The 21739-nt window shown below is 45.8% G+C and overlaps 1 protein-coding gene across 2 annotated transcripts in view; it reads right to left on the bottom strand.

Moving 5' to 3' along the window:
• chm (CHM Rab escort protein) overlaps window positions 1–19476 on the bottom strand; it is a 31122-nt gene extending 11646 nt beyond the window's left edge. For both annotated transcript variants that reach the window (XM_079248068.1, XM_079248069.1), the window contains exons 1-8: window positions 19412–19476; window positions 4741–4807; window positions 4548–4620; window positions 4335–4459; window positions 4122–4228; window positions 3993–4036; window positions 3308–3445; window positions 3122–3238 (exon numbers count right to left, since the gene is read on the bottom strand). In XM_079248068.1, the coding sequence (XP_079104194.1) occupies window positions 3122–3238; window positions 3308–3445; window positions 3993–4036; window positions 4122–4228; window positions 4335–4459; window positions 4548–4620; window positions 4741–4807; window positions 19412–19463 (723 nt within the window). In that variant the 5' untranslated portion in view covers window positions 19464–19476. The remainder of the gene's footprint in view (window positions 1–3121; window positions 3239–3307; window positions 3446–3992; window positions 4037–4121; window positions 4229–4334; window positions 4460–4547; window positions 4621–4740; window positions 4808–19411) is intronic.
• Between the last annotated feature and the right edge of the window lie 2263 nt (window positions 19477–21739).

The following is a 21739-nucleotide window of genomic DNA, read 5'->3' as shown; positions in this document are numbered from 1 at the left end:
AGATGAGACAGGTGGGACAGGTGAGACAGGTAAGACAGGTGAGACAGATGGGACAGATGGGACAGATGAGACAGGTGAGACAGATGAGACAGGTGAGACAGGTGGGACAGATGAGACAGATGGGACAGATGAGACAGGTGAGACAGGTGAGACAGATGGGACAGATGAGACAGGTAAGACAGGTGAGACAGATGGGACAGATGGGACAGATGAGACAGGTGAGACCGGTAAGACAGGTGAGACAGATGAGACAGGTGAGACAGATGGGACAGGTAAGACAGGTGGGACAGATGGGACAGATGAGACAGGTAAGACAGGTGAGACAGGTGAGACAGATGGGACAGGTAAGACAGGTGGGACAGATGAGACAGGTGAGACAGGTGGGACAGGTGAGACAGGTGAGACAGATGGGACAGATGATACAGGTGAGACAGGTAAGACAGGTGAGACAGGTGGGACAGATGAGACAGGTGGGGCAGGTGGGACAGGTGAGAAAGATGGGACAGATGAGACAATTGGGACAGGTGAGGCAGGTGGGGCAGATGAGACAAGTGGGACAGGTGAGGCAGGTGGGACAGATGAGACAAGTGGGACAGGTAAGACAGGTGGGACAGATGAGACAGGTGGGACAGGTAAGACAGGTGGGACAGATGAGACAGGTGGGACAGGTGGGACAGATGAGACAGGTGGGACAGGTAAGACAGGTGAGACAGGTGGGACAGATGAGACAGGTGGGACAGGTGGGATAGATGGGACAGATGAGACAAGTGGGACAGGTTAGGCAGGTGGGACAGGTAAGACAGGTGAGACAGGTGGGACAGATGAGACAGATGGGACAGGTACGACAGATGGGACAGGTAAGACAGGTGAGACAGGTGGGACAGGTGAGAAAGATGGGACAGATGAGACAGGTGGGACAAGTGAGACAGATGAGACAGGTGAGACAGGTAAGAGATGAGACAGGTGGGACAGGAGAGAAAGATGGGACAGATGAGACAGGTGGGGCAGGTGGGACAGGTGAGACAGATGGGACAGATGAGACAGGTAAGACAGGTGAGACAGGTGGGACAGGTAAGACAGGTGGGACAGGTGAGACAGGTGAGACAGATGGGACAGATGAGACAGGTAAGACAGGTGAGACAGGTGGGACAGATGAGACAGGTGGGACAGGTGAGACAGGTAAGACAGGTGAGACAGATGGGACAGATGAGACAGGTGAGACAGATGAGACAGGTGGGACAGATGAGACAGATGGGACAGATGAGGCAGGTGAGACAGGTGAGACAGATGGGACAGATGGGACAGATGAGACAGGTAAGACAGGTGGGACAGATGAGACAGATGAGACAGATGGGACAGATGAGACAGGTGAGACAGATGGGACAGATGAGACAGGTAAGACAGGTGAGACAGATGGGGACAGATGATACAGGTGAGACAGGTAAGACAGGTGAGACAGGTGAGACAGATGAGACAGGTGACACAGGTAAGACAGATGAGACAGGTGGGACAGGTAAGACAGGTGAGACAGGTGAGACAGATGGGACAGATGGGACAGGTAAGACAGGTGGGACAGATGGGACAGATGAGACAGGTAAGACAGGTGAGACAGATGGGACAGATGAGACAGGTGAGACAGGTGAGACAGATGGGACAGATGGGACAGGTAAGACAGTTGGGACCGGTGAGACAGATGGGACAGATGATACAGGTGAGACAGGTAAGACAGGTGAGACAGGTGAGACAGATGGGACAGATGAGACAGGTGACACAGGTAAGACAGATGGGACAGGTGGGGCAGGTGGGACAGATGAGACAGGTGAGACAGGTGAGACAGATGGGACAGATGGGACAGGTAAGACAGGTGGGACAGATGGGACAGATGAGACAGGTAAGACAGGTGAGACATGTGAGACAGATGGGACAGGTAAGACAGGTGGGACAGGTGAGACAGATGATACAGGTGAGACAGGTGAGACAGATGGGACAGATGAGACAGGTGACACAGGTAAGACAGATGAGACAGGTGGGGCAGGTGGGACAGGTAAGACAGGTGAGAAAGATGGGACAGATGAGACAATTGGGACAGGTGAGGCAGGTGGGGCAGATGAGACAAGTGGGACAGGTGAGGCAGGTGGGACAGATGAGACAAGTGGGACAGGTAAGACAGGTGGGACAGATGAGACAGGTGGGACAAGTGGGACAGGTGAGACAGGTGGGACAAATGAGACAAGTGGGACAGGTGAGACAGGTGGGACAAATGAGACAAGTGGGACAGGTGGGACAGGTGGAACAGGTAAGACAGGTGGGACAAATGAGACAAGTGGGACAGGTGAGACAGGTGGGACAGGTGGAACAGGTAAGACAGGTGGGACAGATGAGACAGGTAAGACAGGTGAGACAGGTGAGACAGATGGGACAGATGAGACAGGTGACACAGGTAAGACAGATGGGACAGGTGGGGCAGGTGGGACAGATGAGACAGGTGAGACAGGTGAGACAGATGGGACAGATGGGACAGGTAAGACAGGTGGGACAGATGGGACAGATGAGACAGGTAAGACAGGTGAGACATGTGAGACAGATGGGACAAATGAGACAAGTGGGACAGGTGAGACAGGTGGGACAGATGAGACAGGTGAGACAGGTAAGACAGGTGAGACAAGTGGGACAGGTAAGACAGGTGGGACAGATGAGACAGGTGGGACAAGTGGGACAGGTGAGACAGGTGGGACAAATGAGACAAGTGGGACAGGTGAGACAGGTGGGACAAATGAGACAAGTGGGACAGGTGGGACAGGTGGAACAGGTAAGACAGGTGGGACAAATGAGACAAGTGGGACAGGTGAGACAGGTGGGACAGGTGGAACAGGTAAGACAGGTGGGACAGATGAGACAGGTAAGACAGGTGAGACAAGTGGGACAGGTGAGACAGGTGGGACAGGTGGAACAGGTAAGACAGGTGGGACAGATGAGACAGGTAAGACAGGTGAGACAAGTGGGACAGGTGAGACAGGCGGGGCAGTTGAGACAGGCGGGGCAGGTGAGACAGATGGGACAAGTGAAACAGGTGGGATAGATGAGCCATATTGTAATAGAAATGTGAGGCATAAGCAGGCACCTGCTCAATGTTGCCATGGCGATAGGTGAGTATCCTGCTGACATTCTTGAACTCAGCGTAGCGACTGACGTTTGATTTGATGAGCAGATCGACCAATGAGCCGCGAGAGAACATGAGCTGAGGAAGAGGAGTTTAATCACTCAGGTGTTTTACTTCTTCATCTGATGACATCACAAAGACAGTTACCTTAGAAACCAGGTCGATGTTGAACCTGCGTCCTTCTTTCACCAGCTGAGTGTAGCTTATTTTCTTCCTGCTCGCTTCTGATTGGCTCAGAGCAGCAGAGAGGTGTGGCTGATCTCCCTCTGGCTCCTCCCCCTGCGTCTGGAGAGATGAAAGGATGGGAAGGATTTCTATCTGATCATGTGACCTCTTCCTACATGGTGATGTCACTGAGTGAGGGGGTGTGGCTACAGCGCTCTGCTCTGAGGCCGCTGGGTCTGAACGTCCACCCTGTTCCCTACATTGTGGGTGCAGCATTTTTTACGGGTCCGAAAGTCCAGAGAGACAAAAGTCATGCACTCAAAACGACCCACAATGCATTGCAGCAGGAGCTCAGAGTGGCACGAAGGTCAAAGCAGGTTAAAAACTTTAAATCCATTTATATCCCTATTTGTTGGATAAATATGCAACAAAGAATAAAATATAATAGAAGAGAATAGATTTGGAACGTGATGGTTGCCGTGGTGACAGCCGGTAGTCACGTGATCAGACACGAGGAGAAAGCAGCCAGCCGGTCACATGACATTTTATTTTACTCTGGAATTAAATAACTCTCTCCTCGGGGATGAGGCACTGAGCATGTGCAGAACGAACGCAACATGGCCGTTTTCTGTTTAAACGTGTCCTCCACTGAGCGGCTCTTCCTCACCTGCTCCTCTTCCTCTCCAGCTGCTGCGTCCTCGTCCTTTGAATCTGCAGTATAAATAAAAAATGATCATGACTTCTGTCCTTGTCAATCAAAGTCAGAATTGATCAGTGTCTGATTTCACATGGAAACCTGCAGATTCTGTCTCTGATGACTGTTTGGCTTCTTCTTCATCAGCTGGCTTCTCTTCTTCTGTGGTGTTTGGAGCATCAGAACCCTCAGCCTCCTCATCCTCCTCACTACAAAGTAATATGGATCACGTGATCAATAACTATTCTTTTAAAGATCATTCTGGTGATTTATTTAAAAGTAAGCCCCCTATGTGACTTCAGGGGAGGAGTTTACCTGGTGTAACAGAACACCTGCAGATTAGTGATGGAGGTGGAGTCTGAGTTAGACAGGTGTATTAGCTCCTCCCCCTCCTTCAACACATGTGACCAATCCTGGGCCTCCTCTGGCGGCGATTCGTTCTACAAACACAGACGTGTATCTGCAGATTATTCAGGTGGATGCAGCAGTCTGATCAATAACCTGATGATCCATAATCAATAAACTGACATGGTGCTCCTGTATCCAGGTGAGCAGACCGTTGAAGGTGAAGCTAGCCCAGTTAGCAGCATAATAACTCCGCCTGAAAACACACAGGAAGTGGTCATCAGCACACAGGAAGTGGTTTAACGTGACTGATAACTGATCAGCTAACCAAACAACTAAACCAGTGATCAAAAACAGAATTAACAACACAACTCACCTGTCAAGATGAAGAACTCTCTGTCCGACTCTGGAGCAGGCAGCCGCCACCACCGACTCTGCAAGACCTGAACACACGATCAATAATCAACAACGGAAACACTCTACAATCAATTAGGAGAGGAAGGCGGAGTCAAGAGGTGGTAACAAGATGGTGACCAGGGAACGGGCAACTTTCAGGCTCCGCTCAGAAAGCGGCAAGCTGCCGCACCGACAGCATCCAAGCCCCGCCCCTGTAAAGGTAACTTCGAAGACACAGCGAGAACCAAATGCAGTCCCTGATGATCAAAGCCTTGATCAATCACTGATCAGAACCTGAACCAAACTGATGAGGAAGAAACCTGAGGGGATCGGAGTCCACATGGGAGGTTTTCCACGGAGCAAGCCACGTGGCGTTCCCAACACGCATGAGACAAGCTGTCGCCAGGCAACACGCATAAGACGAGCTGTTGCCAGGCAACACGCATAAGGTAAGCTGTTGACAGGCAACACTGACCAGACAAAGCTTATTACCAGCTACAGGACGCCATGTCGGCTCATTAACATTACCTTTAAGTAGCCTTTCAGCAGTCTGTTACTAACCTGTTATAGGCCTGTTAGCAGTCTGTTAGTAGACTGTAAACAGCCTGTTAGCAGTCTGTTAGTAGACTGTAAACAGCCTGTTAGCAGTCTGTTAGTAGACTGTAAACAGTTTGTTAGTAGTCTGTTAGTAGACTGTAAACAGTTTGTTAGTAGTCTGTAAACAGCCTATTAGTAGCCTGTAAACAGCCTGTTAGAAGTCTGTTAGTAGCCTGTAAACAGCCTGTTAACAGCATGTTAGTAGCCTGTAAACAGCCTGTTAGAAGTCTGTTGGTAGCATGTTAGTAGTCTGTAAACAGCCTGTTTGCAGTCTGTTAGTAGCCTGTAAACAGCCTGTTAGAAGTCTGTTGGTAGCATGTTAGTAGTCTGTAAACAGTCTGTAAGTAGCCTGTAAACAGCCTGTTAGTAGCCTGTTAACAGCCTATTAACAGTATGTTAGTAGCCTGTAAACAGCCTGTTAGTAGCCTGTAAACAGCCTGTTAGTAGCCTGTAAACAGCCTGCTAGCAGCCTGTTAGTAGCCTGTAAACAGCCTGTTAGCCGTGTGTTAGTAGCCTGTAAACAGCCTGTTAGTAGCCTGTAAACAGTCTGTTAGTAGCCTGTTAACAACCTATTAACAGTCTGTTAGCAGCCTGTTAATAGCCTATAAACAGCCTGTTAGTACCCTGTAAACAGCCTGTTAGCCATCTGTTAGTAGCCTGTTCGAAGTCTGTAAACAGTCTGTTAGTAGCCTGTGAACAGCTTGTTAGCAGTCTGTAAACAGCCTGTTTGCAGTCTGTTAGTAGCCTGTAAACAGCCTGTTAGTAGCCTGTAAACAGCCTGTTAGTAGCCTGTAAACAGCCTGTTAGCGGTCTGTTAGTAGCCTGTAAACAGCCTGTTAGCCGTGTGTTAGTAGCCTGTTAGTAGTCTGTTGGTAGCCAGTACACAGCCTGTTAGAAGTCTGTTAACAACCTGTTAGTAGCCTGTTAACAGCCTATTAACAATGTGTTAACAGCATGTAAACAGCCTGTTAGCAGTCTGTAAACAGCCTGTTAGCAGCCTGTTAGTAGCCTGTAGAAAGCCTGTTAGCAGTCTGTAAGTAGCCTGTTAGTAGTCTGTTGGTAGCCAGTACACAGCCTGTTAGTAGCCTGTTAAAAGCCTATTACCAGCCTATTAGTAGCCTGTAAACAGCCTGTTAGCAGCCTGTTAGTAGCCTGTTCGAAGCCTGTAAACAGCCTGTTAGTAGCCTCTAAACGGGCTGATTGCAGTCTGTAAACAGTCTGTTAGTAGCCTGTAAACAGCCTGTTAGTAGCCTGGAAACAGCCTGTTAGCAGCCTGTTAACGGCCTGTAAACAGCCTGTTAGTAGCCAGTTAGTAGCCTGTTAAAAGTCTGTTAGTAGCCTGTAAACAGCCTGTTAGTAGCCTGGAAACAGCCTGTTAGCAGCCTGTTAACGGCCTGTAAACAGCCTGTTAGTAGCCAGTTAGTAGCCTGTTAAAAGTCTGTTAGTAGCCTGTAAACAGCCTGTTAGCAGTCTGTAAACAGCCTGTTAGTAGCCTGTAAAAAGCCTGTTAGTAGCCTGTTAGTAGCCTGAAAACAGCCTGTAAGCAGTCTGTAAACAGCCTGTTAGTAGCCTGTAAAAAGCCTGTTAGCAGCCTGTTAGTAACCTGAAAACAGCCTGTTAGCAGTCTGTAAACAGCCTGTTAGTAGCCTGTTAACAGACTATTAACAATGTGTTAACAGCATGTAAACAGCCTGTTAGCAGCCTGTTAGTAGCCTGTAGAAAGCCTGTTAGCAGTCTGTAAGTAGCCTGTTAGTAGCCTGTTAGAAGTCTGTTGGTAGCATGTTAGTAGTCTGTAAACAACCTGTTTGCAGTCTGTTATTAGTCTGTTGGTAGCCAGTACACAGCCTGTTAGTAGCCTGTTAACAGCCTATTACCAGCCTGTTAGTAGCCTGTAAAATGCCTGTTAGAAGTATGTTGGTAGCATGTTAGTAGTCTGTAAACAGCCTGTTTGCAGTCTGTTAGTAGCCTGTAAACAGCCTGTTAACAGTATGTTAGTAGCCTGTAAACAGCCTGTAAACAGGCTGTTAGTAGCCTGTAAACAGCCTGTTAGCAGCCTGTTAGTAGCCTGTAAACAGCCTGTTAGCCGTGTGTTAGTAGCCTGTTAGTAGCCTGTAAACAGCCTGTTAGTAGCCTGTAAACAGCCTGTTAGTAGCCTATTAACAGTCTGTTAGCAGCCAGTTAGTAGCCTGTAAACAGCCTGTTAGCCATCTGTTAGTAGCCTGTTCGAAGCCTGTAAACAGCCTGTTAGTAGCCTGTAAACAGCCTGTTAGTAGCCTCTTAACAGCCTGTAAACAGCCTGTTAGTAGCCAGTTAGTAGCCTGTAAACAGCCTGTTAACAGTCTGTTAGTAGCCTGTAAACAGCCTGTTAGCAGTCTGTAAACAGCCTGTTAGTAGCCTGTAAAAAGCCTGTTAGTAGCCTGTAAAAAGCCTGTTAGCAGCCTGTTAGTAGCCTGAAAACAACCTGTTAGCAGTCTGTAAACAGCCTGTTAGTAGCCTGTTAACAGCCTATTAACAATGTGTTAACAGCATGTAAACAGCCTGTTAGCAGTCGGTAAACAGCCTATTAACAGCCTGTTAGTAGCCTGTAGAAAGCCTGTTAGCAGTCTGCAAGTAGCCTGTTAACAGCCTGTAAACAGCCTGTTAGAAGTCTGTTGGTAGCATGTTAGTAGTCTGTAAACAACCTGTTTGCAGTCTGTTAGTAGTCTGTTGGTAGCCAGTACACAGCCTGTTAGTAGCCTGTTAACAACCTGTTAGAAGTCTGTTAGTAGCCTGTAAACAGCCTGTTAACAGCATGTTAGTAGCCTGTAAACAGCCTGTTAACAGCTTGTTAGTAGCCTGTAAACAGCCTGTTAGAAGTCTGTTGGTAGCATGTTAGTAGCCTGTTAACAGCCTGTTTGCAGTCTGTTAGTAGCCTGTAAACAGCCTGTTAACAGTATGTTAGTAGCCTGTAAACAGCCTGTAAACAGCCTGTTAGTAGCCTGTAAACAGCCTGTTAGTAGCCTGTAAACAGCCTGTTAGCCGTGTGTTAGTAGCCGTGTGTTAGTAGCCTGTTAGTAGCCTGTACACAGCCTGTTAGTAGCCTGTAAACAGCCTGTTAGCCGTGTGTTAGTAGCCGTATGTTAGTAGCCTGTTAGTAGCCTGTACACAGCCTGTTAGTAGCCTGTAAACAGCCTGTTAGTAGCCTATAAACAGTCTGTTAGCAGCCTGTTAGTAGCCTGTAAACAGCCTGTTAGCAGTCTGTTAGTAGACTGTAAACAGCCTTTTAGTATCTTGTAAACAGCCTGTTAGCCGTGTGTTAGTAGCCTGTTCACAGCCTGTAAACAGCCTGTTAGAAGTCTGTTGGTAGCATGTTAGTAGTCTGTAAACAACCTGTTTGCAGTCTGTTAGTAGTCTGTTGGTAGCCAGTACACAGCCTGTTAGTAGCCTGTAAACAGCCTGTTAACAGCATGTTAGTAGTCTGTAAACAGCCTGTTTGTAGTCTGTTAGTAGCCTGTAAACAGCCTGATAACAGTATGTTAGTAGCCTGTAAACAGCCTGTAAACAGCCTGTTAGTAGCCTGTAAACAGCCTGTTAGCAGCCTGTTAGTAGCCTGTAAACAGCCTGTTAGCCGTGTGTTAGTAGCCTGTTAGTAGCCTGTAAACAGCCTGTTAGTAGCCTGTAAACAGCCTGTTAGTAGCCTATTAACAGTCTGTTAGCAGCCAGTTAGTAGCCTGTAAACAGCCTGTTAGCCATCTGTTAGTAGCCTGTTCGAAGCCTGTAAACAGCCTGTTAGTAGCCTGTAAACAGCCTGTTAGTAGCCTCTTAACAGCCTGTAAACAGCCTGTTAGTAGCCAGTTAGTAGCCTGTAAACAGCCTGTTAACAGTCTGTTAGTAGCCTGTAAACAGCCTGTTAGCAGTCTGTAAACAGCCTGTTAGTAGCCTGTAAAAAGCCTGTTAGTAGCCTGTAAAAAGCCTGTTAGCAGCCTGTTAGTAGCCTGAAAACAACCTGTTAGCAGTCTGTAAACAGCCTGTTAGTAGCCTGTTAACAGCCTATTAACAATGTGTTAACAGCATGTAAACAGCCTTTTAGCAGTCGGTAAACAGCCTATTAACAGCCTGTTAGTAGCCTGTAGAAAGCCTGTTAGCAGTCTGCAAGTAGCCTGTTAACAGCCTGTAAACAGCCTGTTAGAAGTCTGTTGGTAGCATGTTAGTAGTCTGTAAACAACCTGTTTGCAGTCTGTTAGTAGTCTGTTGGTAGCCAGTACACAGCCTGTTAGTAGCCTGTTAACAACCTGTTAGAAGTCTGTTAGTAGCCTGTAAACAGCCTGTTAACAGCTTGTTAGTAGCCTGTAAACAGCCTGTTAGAAGTCTGTTGGTAGCATGTTAGTAGCCTGTAAACAGCCTGTTTGCAGTCTGTTAGTAGCCTGTAAACAGCCTGTTAACAGTATGTTAGTAGCCTGTAAACAGCCTGTAAACAGCCTGTTAGTAGCCTGTACACAGCCTGTTAGTAGCCTGTAAACAGCCTGTTAGCCGTGTGTTAGTAGCCGTGTGTTAGTAGCCTGTTAGTAGCCTGTACACAGCCTGTTAGTAGCCTGTAAACAGCCTGTTAGTAGCCTATAAACAGTCTGTTAGCAGCCTGTTAGTAGCCTGTAAACAGCCTGTTAGCAGTCTGTTAGTAGACTGTAAACAGCCTTTTAGTATCTTGTAAACAGCCTGTTAGCCGTGTGTTAGTAGCCTGTTCACAGCCTGTAAACAGCCTGTTAGTAGGCTGTAAACAGCCTGTTAGCCGTGTGTTAGTAGCCTGTTCACAGCCTGTAAACAGCCTGTTAGAAGTCTGTTGGTAGCATGTTAGTAGTCTGTAAACAACCTGTTTGCAGTCTGTTAGTAGTCTGTTGGTAGCCAGTACACAGCCTGTTAGTAGCCTGTAAACAGCCTGTTAACAGCATGTTAGTAGTCTGTAAACAGCCTGTTTGTAGTCTGTTAGTAGCCTGTAAACAGCCTGTAAACAGCCTGTTAGTAGCCTGTAAACAGCCTGTTAGCCGTGTGTTAGTAGCCGTGTGTTAGTAGCCTGTTAGTAGCTTGTAAACAGCCTGTTAGTAGCCTGTAAACAGCCTGTTAGTAGCCTATAAACAGTCTGTTAGCAGCCTGTTAGTAGCCTGTGAACAGCCTGTTAGCAGTCTGTTAGTAGACTGTAAACAGCCTTTTAGTAGCTTGTAAACAGCCTGTTAGTAGCCAGTTAGTAGCATCTAAACAGCCTGTTAACAGTCTGTTAGTAGCCTGTAAACAGCCTGTTAGTAGGCTGTAAACAGCCTGTTAGCCGTGTGTTAGTAGCCTGTTAGTAGCCTGTAAACAGCCTGTTAGTAGCCTGTTAACAGCCTATTAACAGTCTGCAAGTAGCCTGTTAACAGCCTGTAAACAGCCTGTTAGAAGTCTGTTGGTAGCATGTTAGTAGTCTGTAAACAACCTGTTTGCAGTCTGTTAGTAGTCTGTTGGTAGCCAGTACACAGCCTGTTAGTAGCCTGTTAACAACCTGTTAGTAGCCTGTTAACAGCCTATTAACAGTCTGCAAGTAGCCTGTTAACAGCCTGTAAACAGCCTGTTAGAAGTCTGTTGGTAGCATGTTAGTAGTCTGTAAACAACCTGTTTGCAGTCTGTTAGTAGTCTGTTGGTAGCCAGTACACAGCCTGTTAGCAACCTGTTAGTAGCCTGTAAACAGTCTGTTAACAGCCTGTTAGTAGCCTGTAAACAGCCTGTTAGCAGTCTGTAAACAGCCTGTTAGTAGCCTGTAAAAAGCCTGTTAGCAGCCTGTTAGTAGCCTGTTAACAGCCTATTAACAATGTGTTAACAGCTTGTAAACAGCCTGTTAGCAGCCTGTTGGAAGCCTGTAAACAGCCTGTTAGTAGCCTCTTCACAGCCTATTAATAATCTGTTAACAGCCTGTAAACAGCCTGTTAGCAGCCTGTTGGAAGCCTGTAAACAGCCTGTTAGTAGCCAGTTAGTAGCCTGTAAACAGCCTGTTAGTAGCCAGTTAGTAGCCTGTAAACAACCTGTTAACAGCCTGTTAGTAGCCTGTAAAATGCCTGTTAGCAGCCTGTTAGTAGCCTGAAAACAACCTGTTAGCAGTCTGTAAACAGCCTGTTAGTAGCCTGTAAAAAGCCTGTTAGCAGCCTGTTAGTAGCCTATTAACAGCCTATTAACAATGTGTTAACAGCATGTAAACAGCCTATTAGCAGCCTGTTAGTAGCCTGTAGAAAGCCTGTTAGCAGTCTGCAAGTAGCCTGTTAACAGCCTGTAAACAGCCTGTTAGAAGTCTGTTGGTAGCATGTTAGTAGTCTGTAAACAACCTGTTTGCAGTCTGTTAGTAGTCTGTTGGTAGCCAGTACACAGCCTGTTAGTAGCCTGTTAACAACCTGTTAGTAGCCTGTTCACAGCCTATTACCAGCCTGTTAGTAGCCTGTAAACAGCCTGTTAGAAGTCTGTTAGTAGCCTGTAAACAGCCTGTTAACAGCATGTTAGTAGCCTGTAAACAGCCTGTTAGAAGCCTGTTGGTAGCATGTTAGTAGTCTGTAAACAGCCTGTTTGCAGTCTGTTAGTAGCCTGTAAACAGCCTGTTAACAGTATGTTAGTAGCCTGTAAACAGCCTGTAAACAGACTGTTAGTAGCCTGTAAACAGCCTGTTAGCAGCCTGTTAGTAGCCTGTAAACAGCCCGTTAGCCGTGTGTTAGTAGCCTGTTAGTAGCCTGTAAAAAGCCTGTTAGTAGCCTGTAAACAGCCTGTTAGTAGCCTATTAACAGTCTGTTAGCAGCCTGTTAGTAGCCTGTTAGCAGTCTGTTAGTAGACTGTAAACAGTCTGTTAGTAGTCTGTAAAAAGCCTGTTAATAGCCTGTAAACAGCCTGTTAGTAGCCTGTAAAAAGCCTGTTAGCCGTGTGTTAGTAGCCGTGTGTTAGTAGCCTGTTAGTAGCCTGTAAACAGCCTGTTAGTAGCCTGTAAACAGCCTGTTAGTAGCCTATTAACAGTCTGTTAGCAGCCTGTTAGTAGCCTGTAAACAGCCTGTTAGCCATCTGTTAGTAGCCTGTTCGAAGCCTGTAAACAGCCTGTTAGTAGCCCGTAAACAGCCTGTTAGTAGCCTCTTAACAGCCTGTAAACAGCCTGTTAGTAGCCAGTTAGTAGCCTGTAAACAGCCTGTTAACAGTCTGTTAGTAGCCTGTAAACAGCTTGTTAGCAGTCTGTAAACAGCCTGTTAGTAGCCTGTAAAAAGCCTGTTAGCAGCCTGTTAGTAGCCTGAAAACAACCTGTTAGCAGTCTGTAAACAGCCTGTTAGTAGCCTGTTAACAGCCTATTAACAATGTGTTAACAGCATGTAAACAGCCTGTTAGCAGTCGGTAAACAGCCTATTAGCAGCCTGTTAGTAGCCTGTAGAAAGCCTGTTAGCAGTCTGCAAGTAGCCTGTTAACAGCCTGTAAACAGCCTGTTAGAAGTCTGTTGGTAGCATGTTAGTAGTCTGTAAACAACCTGTTTGCAGTCTGTTAGTAGTCTGTTGGTAGCCAGTACACAGCCTGTTAGCAACCTGTTAACAACCTGTTAGTAGCCTGTTAACAGCCTATTACCAGCCTGTAAACAGCCTGTTAGTAGCCTGTTAGAAGTCTGTTAGTAACCTGTAAACAGCCTGTTAACAGCATGTTAGTAGCCTGTAAACAGCCTGTTAGAAGTCTGTTGGTAGCATGTTAGTAGTCTGTAAACAGCCTGTTTGCAGTCTGTTAGTAGCCTGTAAACAGCCTGTTAACAGTATGTTAGTAGCCTGTGAACAGCCTGTAAACAGCCTGTTAGTAGCCTGTAAACAGCCTGTTAGCCGTGTGTTAGTAGCCGTGTGTTAGTAGCCTGTTAGTAGCCTGTAAACAGCCTGTTAGTAGCCTATTAACAGTCTGTTAGCAGCCTGTTAGTAGCCTGTAGACAGCCTGTTAGCAGTCTGTAAGTAGCCTGTTAGTAGTCTGTTGGTAGCCAGTACACAGCCTGTTAGCAGTCTGTTAACAGCCGGTTAGTAGCCTGTTAACAGCTTGTAAACAGCCTGTTAGCAGCCTGTTGGAAGCCTGTAAACAGCCTGTTAGTAGCCTCTTCACAGCCTATTAATAATCTGTTAACAGCCTGTAAACAGCCTGTTAGCAGCCTGTTGGAAGCCTGTAAAAAGCCTGTTAGAAGTCTGTTGGTAGCATGTTAGTAGTCTGTAAACAACCTGTTTGCAGTCTGTTAGTAGTCTGTTGGTAGCCAGTACACAGCCTGTTAGCAACCTGTTAACAACCTGTTAGTAGCCTGTTAACAGCCTATTACCAGCCTGTTAGTAGCCTGTAAACAGCCTGTTAGAAGTCTGTTAGTAACCTGTAAACAACCTGTTAACAGCATGTTAGTAGCCTGTAAACAGCCTGTTAGAAGTCTGTTGGTAGCATGTTAGTAGTCTGTAAACAGCCTGTTTGCAGTCTGTTAGTAGCCTGTAAACAGCCTGTTAGTAGCCTGTAAACAGCCTGTTAGCCGTGTGTTAGTAGCCGTGTGTTAGTAGCCTGTTAGTAGCCTGTAAACAGCCTGTTAGTAGCCTATTAACAGTCTGTTAGCAGCCTGTTAGTAGCCTGTAAACAGCCTGTTAGCAGTCTGTTAGTAGACTGTAAAAAGCCTTTTAGTAGCTTGTAAACAGCCTGTTAGTAGCCAGTTAGTAGCATCTAAACAGCCTGTTAACAGTCTGTTAGTAGCCTGTAAACAGCCTGTTAGTAGGCTGTAAACAGCCTGTTAGCCGTGTGTTAGTAGCCTGTTAGTAGCCTGTAAAAAGCCTGGTAGCAGCCAGTTAGTAGCCTGTAAACAGCCTGTTAGTAGCCTGTAAACTGCCTGTTAGCAGTCTGTAAAAAGCTTGTTAGTAGCCTGTAAAAAGCCTGTTAGTAGCCTGTAAACAGCCTGTTAGTAGCCTGTAAACAGCCTGTTAGCAGTCTGTAAACAGCCTGTTAGCAGTCTGTAAACAGCCTGTTAGTAGCCTGTAAACAGCCTGTTAGTAGCCTGTAAACAGCCTGTTAGTAGGCTGTAAACAGCCTGTTAGCCGTGTGTTAGTAGCCTGTTAGTAGCCTGTAAAAAGCCTGGTAGCAGCCAGTTAGTAGCCTGTAAACAGCCTGTTAGTAGCCTGTAAACTGCCTGTTAGCAGTCTGTAAACAGCCTGTTAGTAGCCTGTAAAAAGCCTGTTAGTAGCCTGTAAACAGCCTGTTAGTAGCCTGTAAACAGCCTGTTAGCAGTCTGTAAACAGCCTGTTAGCAGTCTGTAAACAGCCTGTTAGTAGCCTGTAAACAGCCTGTTAGTAGCCTGTAAACAGCCTGTTAGTAGCCTGTAAACAGCCTGTTAGCAGTCTGTAAACAGCCTGTTAGCAGCCTGTAAACAGCCTGTTAGTAGCCTGTAAAAAGCCTGTTAGCAGCCTGATAGTAGCCTGTTAACAGCCTATTAACAACGTGTTAACAGCATGTAAACAGCCTGTTAGCAGCCTGTTAGTAGCCTGTAGACAGCCTGTTAGCAGTCTGTAAGTAGCCTGTTAGTAGTCTGTTGGTAGCCAGTACACAGCCTGTTAGCAGTCTGTTAACAGCCGGTTAGTAGCCTGTTAACAGCTTGTAAACAGCCTGTTAGCAGCCTGTTGGAAGCCTGTAAACAGCCTGTTAGTAGCCTCTTCACAGCCTATTAATGATCTGTTAACAGCCTGTAAACAGCCTGTTAGCAGCCTGTTGGAAGCCTGTAAACAGCCTGTTAGTAGCCTGTTGGAAGCCTGTAAACAGCCTGTTAGAAGTCTGTTGGTAGCATGTTAGTAGTCTGTAAACAACCTGTTTGCAGTCTGTTAGTAGTCTGTTGGTAGCCAGTACACAGCCTGTTAGCAACCTGTTAACAACCTGTTAGTAGCCTGTTAACAGCCTATTACCAGCCTGTTAGTAGCCTGTAAACAGCCTGTTAACAGCATGTTAGTAGCCTGTAAACAGCCTGTTAGAAGTCTGTTGGTAGCATGTTAGTAGTCTGTAAACAGCCTGTTTGCAGTCTGTTAGTAGCCTGTAAACAGCCTGTTAGTAGCCTGTAAACAGCCTGTTAGTAGCCTATTAACAGTCTGTTAGCAGCCTGTTAGTAGCCTGTAAACAGCCTGTTAGCAGTCTGTTAGTAGACTGTAAAAATCCTTTTAGTAGCTTGTAAACAGCCTGTTAGTAGCCAGTTAGTAGCATCTAAACAGCCTGTTAACAGTCTGTTAGTAGCCTGTAAACAGCCTGTTAGTAGGCTGTAAACAGCCTGTTAGCCGTGTGTTAGTAGCCTGTTAGTAGCCTGTAAACAGCCTGTTAGTAGCCTGTTAACAGCCTATTAACAGTCTGTTAGTAGCCTGTAAAAAGCCTGGTAGCAGCCAGTTAGTAGCCTGTAAACAGCCTGTTAGTAGCCTGTAAACAGCCTGTTAGCAGTCTGTAAACAGCCTGTTAGTAGCCTGTAAAAAGCCTGTTAGTAGCCTGTAAAAAGCCTGTTAGCAGCCTGATAGTAGCCTGTTAACAGCCTATTAACAATGTGTTAACAGCATGTAAACAGCCTGTTAGCAGCCTGTTAGTAGCCTGTAGACAGCCTGTTAGCAGTCTGTAAGTAGCCTGTTAGTAGTCTGTTGGTAGCCAGTACACAGCCTGTTAGCAGTCTGTTAACAGCCGGTTAGTAGCCTGTTAACAGCTTGTAAACAGCCTGTTAGCAGCCTGTTGGAAGCCTGTAAACAGCCTGTTAGTAGCCTCTTCACAGCCTATTAATAATCTGTTAACAGCCTGTAAACAGCCTGTTAGTAGCCAGTTAGTAGCCTGTAAACAGCCTGTTAACAGTCTGTTAGTAGCCTGTAAACAGCTTGTTAGCAGTCTGTAAAAAGCCTGTTAGTAGCCTGTAAAAAGCCTGTTAGCAGCCTGTTAGTAGCCTGAAAACAACCTGTTAGCAGTCTGTAAACAGCCTGTTAGTAGCCTGTTAACAGCCTATTAACAATGTGTTAACAGCATGTAAACAGCCTGTTAGCAGCCTGTTAGTAGCCTGTAGGAAGCCTGTTAGCAGTCTGCAAGTAGCCTGTTAACAGCCTGTAAACAGCCTGTTAGAAGTCTGTTGGTAGCATGTTAGTAGTCTGTAAACAACCTGTTTGCAGTCTGTTAGTAGTCTGTTGGTAGCCAGTACACAGCCTGTTAGTAGCCTGTTAACAACCTGTTAGTAGCCTGTTAACAGCCTGTTAATAGCCTGTTAGTAGCCTGTAAGAAGCCTGTTAGTAGCCTGTAAACAGCCTGTTAATAGCCTGTTAGTAGCCTGTTAGTAGCCTGTAAACAGCCTGTTAGCAGTCTGTTAATAGCCTATAAACAGCCGGTTAGCAGTCTGTTAGTAACCTGTTAGTACCCTGTAAACAGCCTGTTAGCAGCTTGTTAGTAGGCTGTAAACAGCCTGTTGGCCATCTGTTAGTAGCCTGTTCGAAGCCTGTAAACAGCCTCTTAGTAGCCTGTAAACAGCCTGTTAGTAGCCTTTTAACAGCCTATTAGCAGTCTGTAAGTAGCCTGTAAACAGCATGTTAGCAGCCTGTTAGTAGCCTGTAAACAGCCTGTTAGTAAAATGTAAACAGCCTGTTAGTAGCCTGTAAACAGCCTGTTAGTAGCCTGTAAACAGCCTCTTAGTAGACTGTTAACAGCCTTTTAACAGTCTGTTAGTAGCCTGTAAACAGCATGTTAGCAGCCTGTTAGTAGCCTGTAAACAGCCTGTTAGCAGTCTGTTAGTACACTGTAAACAGCCTGTTAGTAGCCTGTAAACGGTCTGTTAATAGCCTGTTAGTAGCCTGTAAGAAGCCTGTTAGTAGCCTGTAAACAGCCTGTTAATAGCCTGTTAGTAGCCTGTAAGAAGCCTGTTAGTAGCCTGTAAACAGCCTGTTAATAGCCTGTTAGTAGCCTGTAAGAAGCCTGTTAGTAGCCTGTAAACAGCCTGTTAGCAGTCTGTTAATAGCCTATAAACAGCCTGTTAGTAGCCTGTGAACAGCCTGTTAGCAGCCTGTAAAAAGCCTGTTAGCAGTCTGTTAGTAGACTGTAAACAGTCTGTTAGTAGCCTGTAAACAGCCTGTAAACAACCTGTTAGCAGTCTGTTAGTAGCCTGTAAACAGCCTGTTAGCAGTGTGTAAACAGCGTTTTAGTAGCCTGTAAAAAGCCTGTTAGTAGCCGGTAAAAAGCCTGTTAGCAGCCTGTTGGTAGCCTCTAAACAGCCTGTTAGTAAAATGTAAACAGCCTGTTAGTAGCCTGTAAACAGCCTGTTAGTAGCCTGTAAACAGCCTCTCAGTAGCCTGTTAACAGCCTTTTAACAGTCTGTTAGTAGCCTGTAAACAGCATGTTAGCAGCCTGTTAGTAGCCTGTAAACAGCCTGTTAGCAGTCTGTTAGTACACTGTAAACAGCCTGTTAGTAGCCTGTAAACGGCCTGTTAGTAGCCTGTAAACAGCCAGTTAGCAGTCTGTTAGTAGACTGTAAACAGCCTGTTAGTAGCCTGTGAACAGCCAGTTAGCAATCTGTAAACAGCCTGTTAGTATCCTGTAAACAGCCTGTTAGTAGCCTGTAAACAGACTGTTAGTAGCCTGTGAACAGCCAGTTAGCAATCTGTAAACAGCCTGGTAGTATCCTTTAAACAGCCTGTTAGCAGTCTGTTACTAGCCTGTTAGCAGCCTGTTAGTAGCCTGTACACAGCCTTTTAGTAGCTTGTAAACAGCCTGTTAGTAGCCAGTTAGTAGCATCTAAACAGCCTGTTAACAGTCTGTTAGTAGCCTGTTAAAAGCCTGTTAGCAGCCTGTTGGTAGCCTGTAAACAGCCTGTTAGTAGCCTGTGAACAGCCTGTTAGCAGTCTGTTAGTAGTCTGTAAACAGCCTGTTAGCAGTCTGTTAACAGCCTGTTAGTAGCCTGTTAACAGCTTGTAAACAGCCTGTTAGCAGCCTGTTGGAAGCCTGTAAACAGCCTGTTAGTTGCCTGTTCACAGCCTATTAATAATCTGTTAACAGCTTGTAAACAGCCTGTTAGCAGTCTGTTAGCAGTCTGTAAACAACCTCTTAGCAGCCTGTAAACAGCCTGTTAGTAGTCTGTAAACAGCCTGTTAGTAGTCTGTTAACAGCCTGTTAGCAGTCTGTTAGTAGTCTGTTAACAGCCTGTTAGCAGTCTGTTAGTAGTCTGTAAACAGCCTGTTAGTAGTCTGTTAACAGCCTGTTAACAGTCTGTTAGTAGTCTGTAAACAGCCTGTTAGTAGTCTGTAAACAGCCTGTTAGTAGTCTGTTAGTAGTCTGTTAACAGCCTGTTAGTAGTCTGTTAACAGCCTGTTAGTAGTCTGTTAACAGCCTGTTAGTAGTCTGTTAACAGTCTGTTAGTAGTCTGTAAACAGCCTGTTAGTAGTCTGTTAGTAGTCTGTAAACAGCCTGTTAGTAGTCTGTTAACAGCCTGTTAGTAGTCTGTTAGTAGTCTGTAAACAGCCTGTTAGTAGTCTGTTAACAGCCTGTTAGTAGTCTGTTAACAGCCTGTTAGTAGTCTGTTAGTAGTCTGTAAACAGCCTGTTAGTAGTCTGTAAACAGCCTGTTAGTAGTCTGTTAGTAGTCTGTAAACAGCCTGTTAGTAGTCTGTTAACAGCCTGTTAACAGACAGTTAGTAGTCTGTAAACAGCCTGTTAGTAATCTGTTAACAGCCTGTTAGCAGTCTGTTAGTAGTCTGTAAACAGCCTGTTAGTAGTCTGTTAGTAGTCTGTAAACAGCCTGTTAGTAGTCTGTTAACAGCCTGTTAACAGACAGTTAGTAGTCTGTTAACAGCCTGTTAGTAATCTGTTAACAGCCTGTTAGCAGTCTGTTAGCAGCCCGTTAGCAGCCTTTTAGCATCCAGCCGCTGTCATTGGAACAGCAGTGGTCATTAGCCGCGAGCTAACGACCAGTAACAGTAGCGCGTGCTGTGGTTAGGACCGTTTTTAACCGGAGTTTCCGGCGGGTCTGGACCGATCCGGGTTTGGGACATATTAGGAGAGACGAACCCCATCAGAATCAATAATAAAAGGGGACTGAATGTGTACCTGTGCCCACAATGACGACGTCAAATTCGGAAGGCAGGTCTTCGGCAGCCATGTTGTTAAATTGGAAAAATGTCACGTGACAGATTCCTCCTGCTCCCCCCCACATAGAACATCTGTTGAACAGATCTATGTGGAACAGAATCAGTTAACATGACCAGGAGACAGACAGACAGGATAGATAGATAGATAGATAGATAGATAGATAGATAGATAGATAGATAGATAGATAGATAGATAGATAGATAGGTGGTCAATTATCAGTTTTATTTCAAATGAAAGAAACAGCATAGTATAAAAATTTACAATTTTTGTCTAAAACTTACAAAGTTAAAATTGTAAAATTTTTGTACTATGCCATTTCTTGAATAAAGCTGAAATAAAACAGATCAAGTGCACAGTAAAAGTACTTTGTAGTCTTTGTACAAGTAGTACATAAGGTACTAAGTTCAACTGTACAAGACTAACTACTGATGAAATTAATTTTATCGTACTTCAGTTTGCTGAGAAAGCATTTTATTTCCACGTGTAAAGCATTTTATGGATGGATTTCAGGAAAAGTACACAGTAAAAGTCTCCATCCATCCATCCATCTTGTGCTGCTTATCCGGGGTCGGGTCGCGGGGGCAGCAGCCTAAGCAGGGAAGCCCAGACTTCCCTCTCCCCAGCCACATTTGCCAACTCTGCGGGGGGGATCCCAAGGCATTCCCAGGCCAGCCGAGAGATATAATTCCTCCAGCGTGTCCTGACACCTGTCGTACAGGGACCGGACAGCTCGTACAAGGGGGTCCGGTACCCCATACTCCCGGAGTACCCCCCACAGAAGCCCCCGGGGGACACGACGGAACGCCTTCTCCAGGTCCACAAAGCACATATAGACTGGTGGGTGCAAATCACACTGCTCCTCCTCAATCCAAGATTTGACTATCCGGCGGACCCTCCTCTCCAGGACCCCTGAATAGACCTTACCAGGAAGGCTGAGGAGTGTGATTCCCCTGTAATTGGAACACACCCTCCAGTTCCCCTTCTTAAAAAGGGGGACCACCACCCCAGTCTGCCAGTCCAGAGGCAGACGGTACAGCCCCACAGCATCCAGAGCCTTAAGGAACTCCAGGGGGATCTCATCCATCCCCAGGGCCTTGCTGCCAAGGAGCTTTTTAACCACCTCAGAGACTTCAGATCTCGGAGATCAGAGATCAGAGATAGGAGAGTCCACCCCTGAGTCCCCCAGCTCTGCTTCCTCATGGGAAGACGTGTTGGTAGGATTGAGGAGGTCTTCGAAGTATTCCCTCCACCAACCCACTATGTCCCGAGTTGAGGTCAGCAGCTCCCCACCTCCACTGTACACAGTATTGACGGAGCATTGCTTCCCCCTCCTGAGCCGCCGGATGGTGGACCAGAATCGCCTCGAAGCCGTCCGGAAGTCTTTCTCCATGGCCTCACCGAACTCCTCCCATGCCCGAGTTTTTGCCTTGGCGACAGCCGAAGCCGCATGCCGCTTAGCCTGTCGGTACCCATCAGCTGCCTCCAGAGTCCCACAGGCCAAGAAGGCCCGATAGGACTCCTTCTTCAGCTTGACGGCATCCTTCACTGCTGGTGTCCACCAACGAGGTGGTTTTGTCTTTTTTTTTTTTTTTTGTTAATTTCACATATAGAAAATTATATTTAATCAAACACAAATACATTCTTAGGCACTTTTACTGCTTGTTTTGATGTCAGTATCTGGTTCTGTGCAGAAAAGGAACCCGGGCAATAGCAGTAAACATGATGTAGGAATCTGCACATCTCTTGATACCATGGTTCCAGCCTTCCAGCCTAACAGCCATCCCTGAAGAAACCTCAACTCAGTCTGGAGGAAGATGAAGCTCAACCTTTGCGGCTCCAGAACTACAAGAGTCACATTTAACCCAGAAAACTCAGCTGCTGTGTTCACAGAATCAATAACTAAGAGTGAAAAATATCAATTTTATTTTATTACATAAAAAATGAGCATTGATTTTTTTTCTGTACACTCATAAAGACATTGTGTTTTAATCAGCTGTTTTTATTTACTTTAGTTTTATATTTTACATTCAAAAGTTAGATGCAGAAATGTGTATATAGTAAAGTTGTGTATTTACTTTAAGTGACTGCAGCAAAGTTACTATTTGTTATATAAAATGGTAAGAACACATTTAATAATCTTTTACAGTTATTTGCCCTTTGATTAGATTTATTTCTGATTTTTTTGGGGGGGGGGGGGGGGGGGGTCTAGAAGAGAAACTTCCCTCTCATTTCCTCCAATAGGTAAATGTACATACATTGTCCTGCTTATAAATGTTTCTTGCATTT

Source organism: Telmatherina bonti, assembly GCF_933228915.1.
Source record: "Telmatherina bonti genome assembly, chromosome: 10".
Classification (NCBI taxonomy): Eukaryota; Metazoa; Chordata; class Actinopteri; order Atheriniformes; family Telmatherinidae; genus Telmatherina; species Telmatherina bonti.
This window is presented reverse-complemented; position numbering and strand designations above follow the sequence as displayed.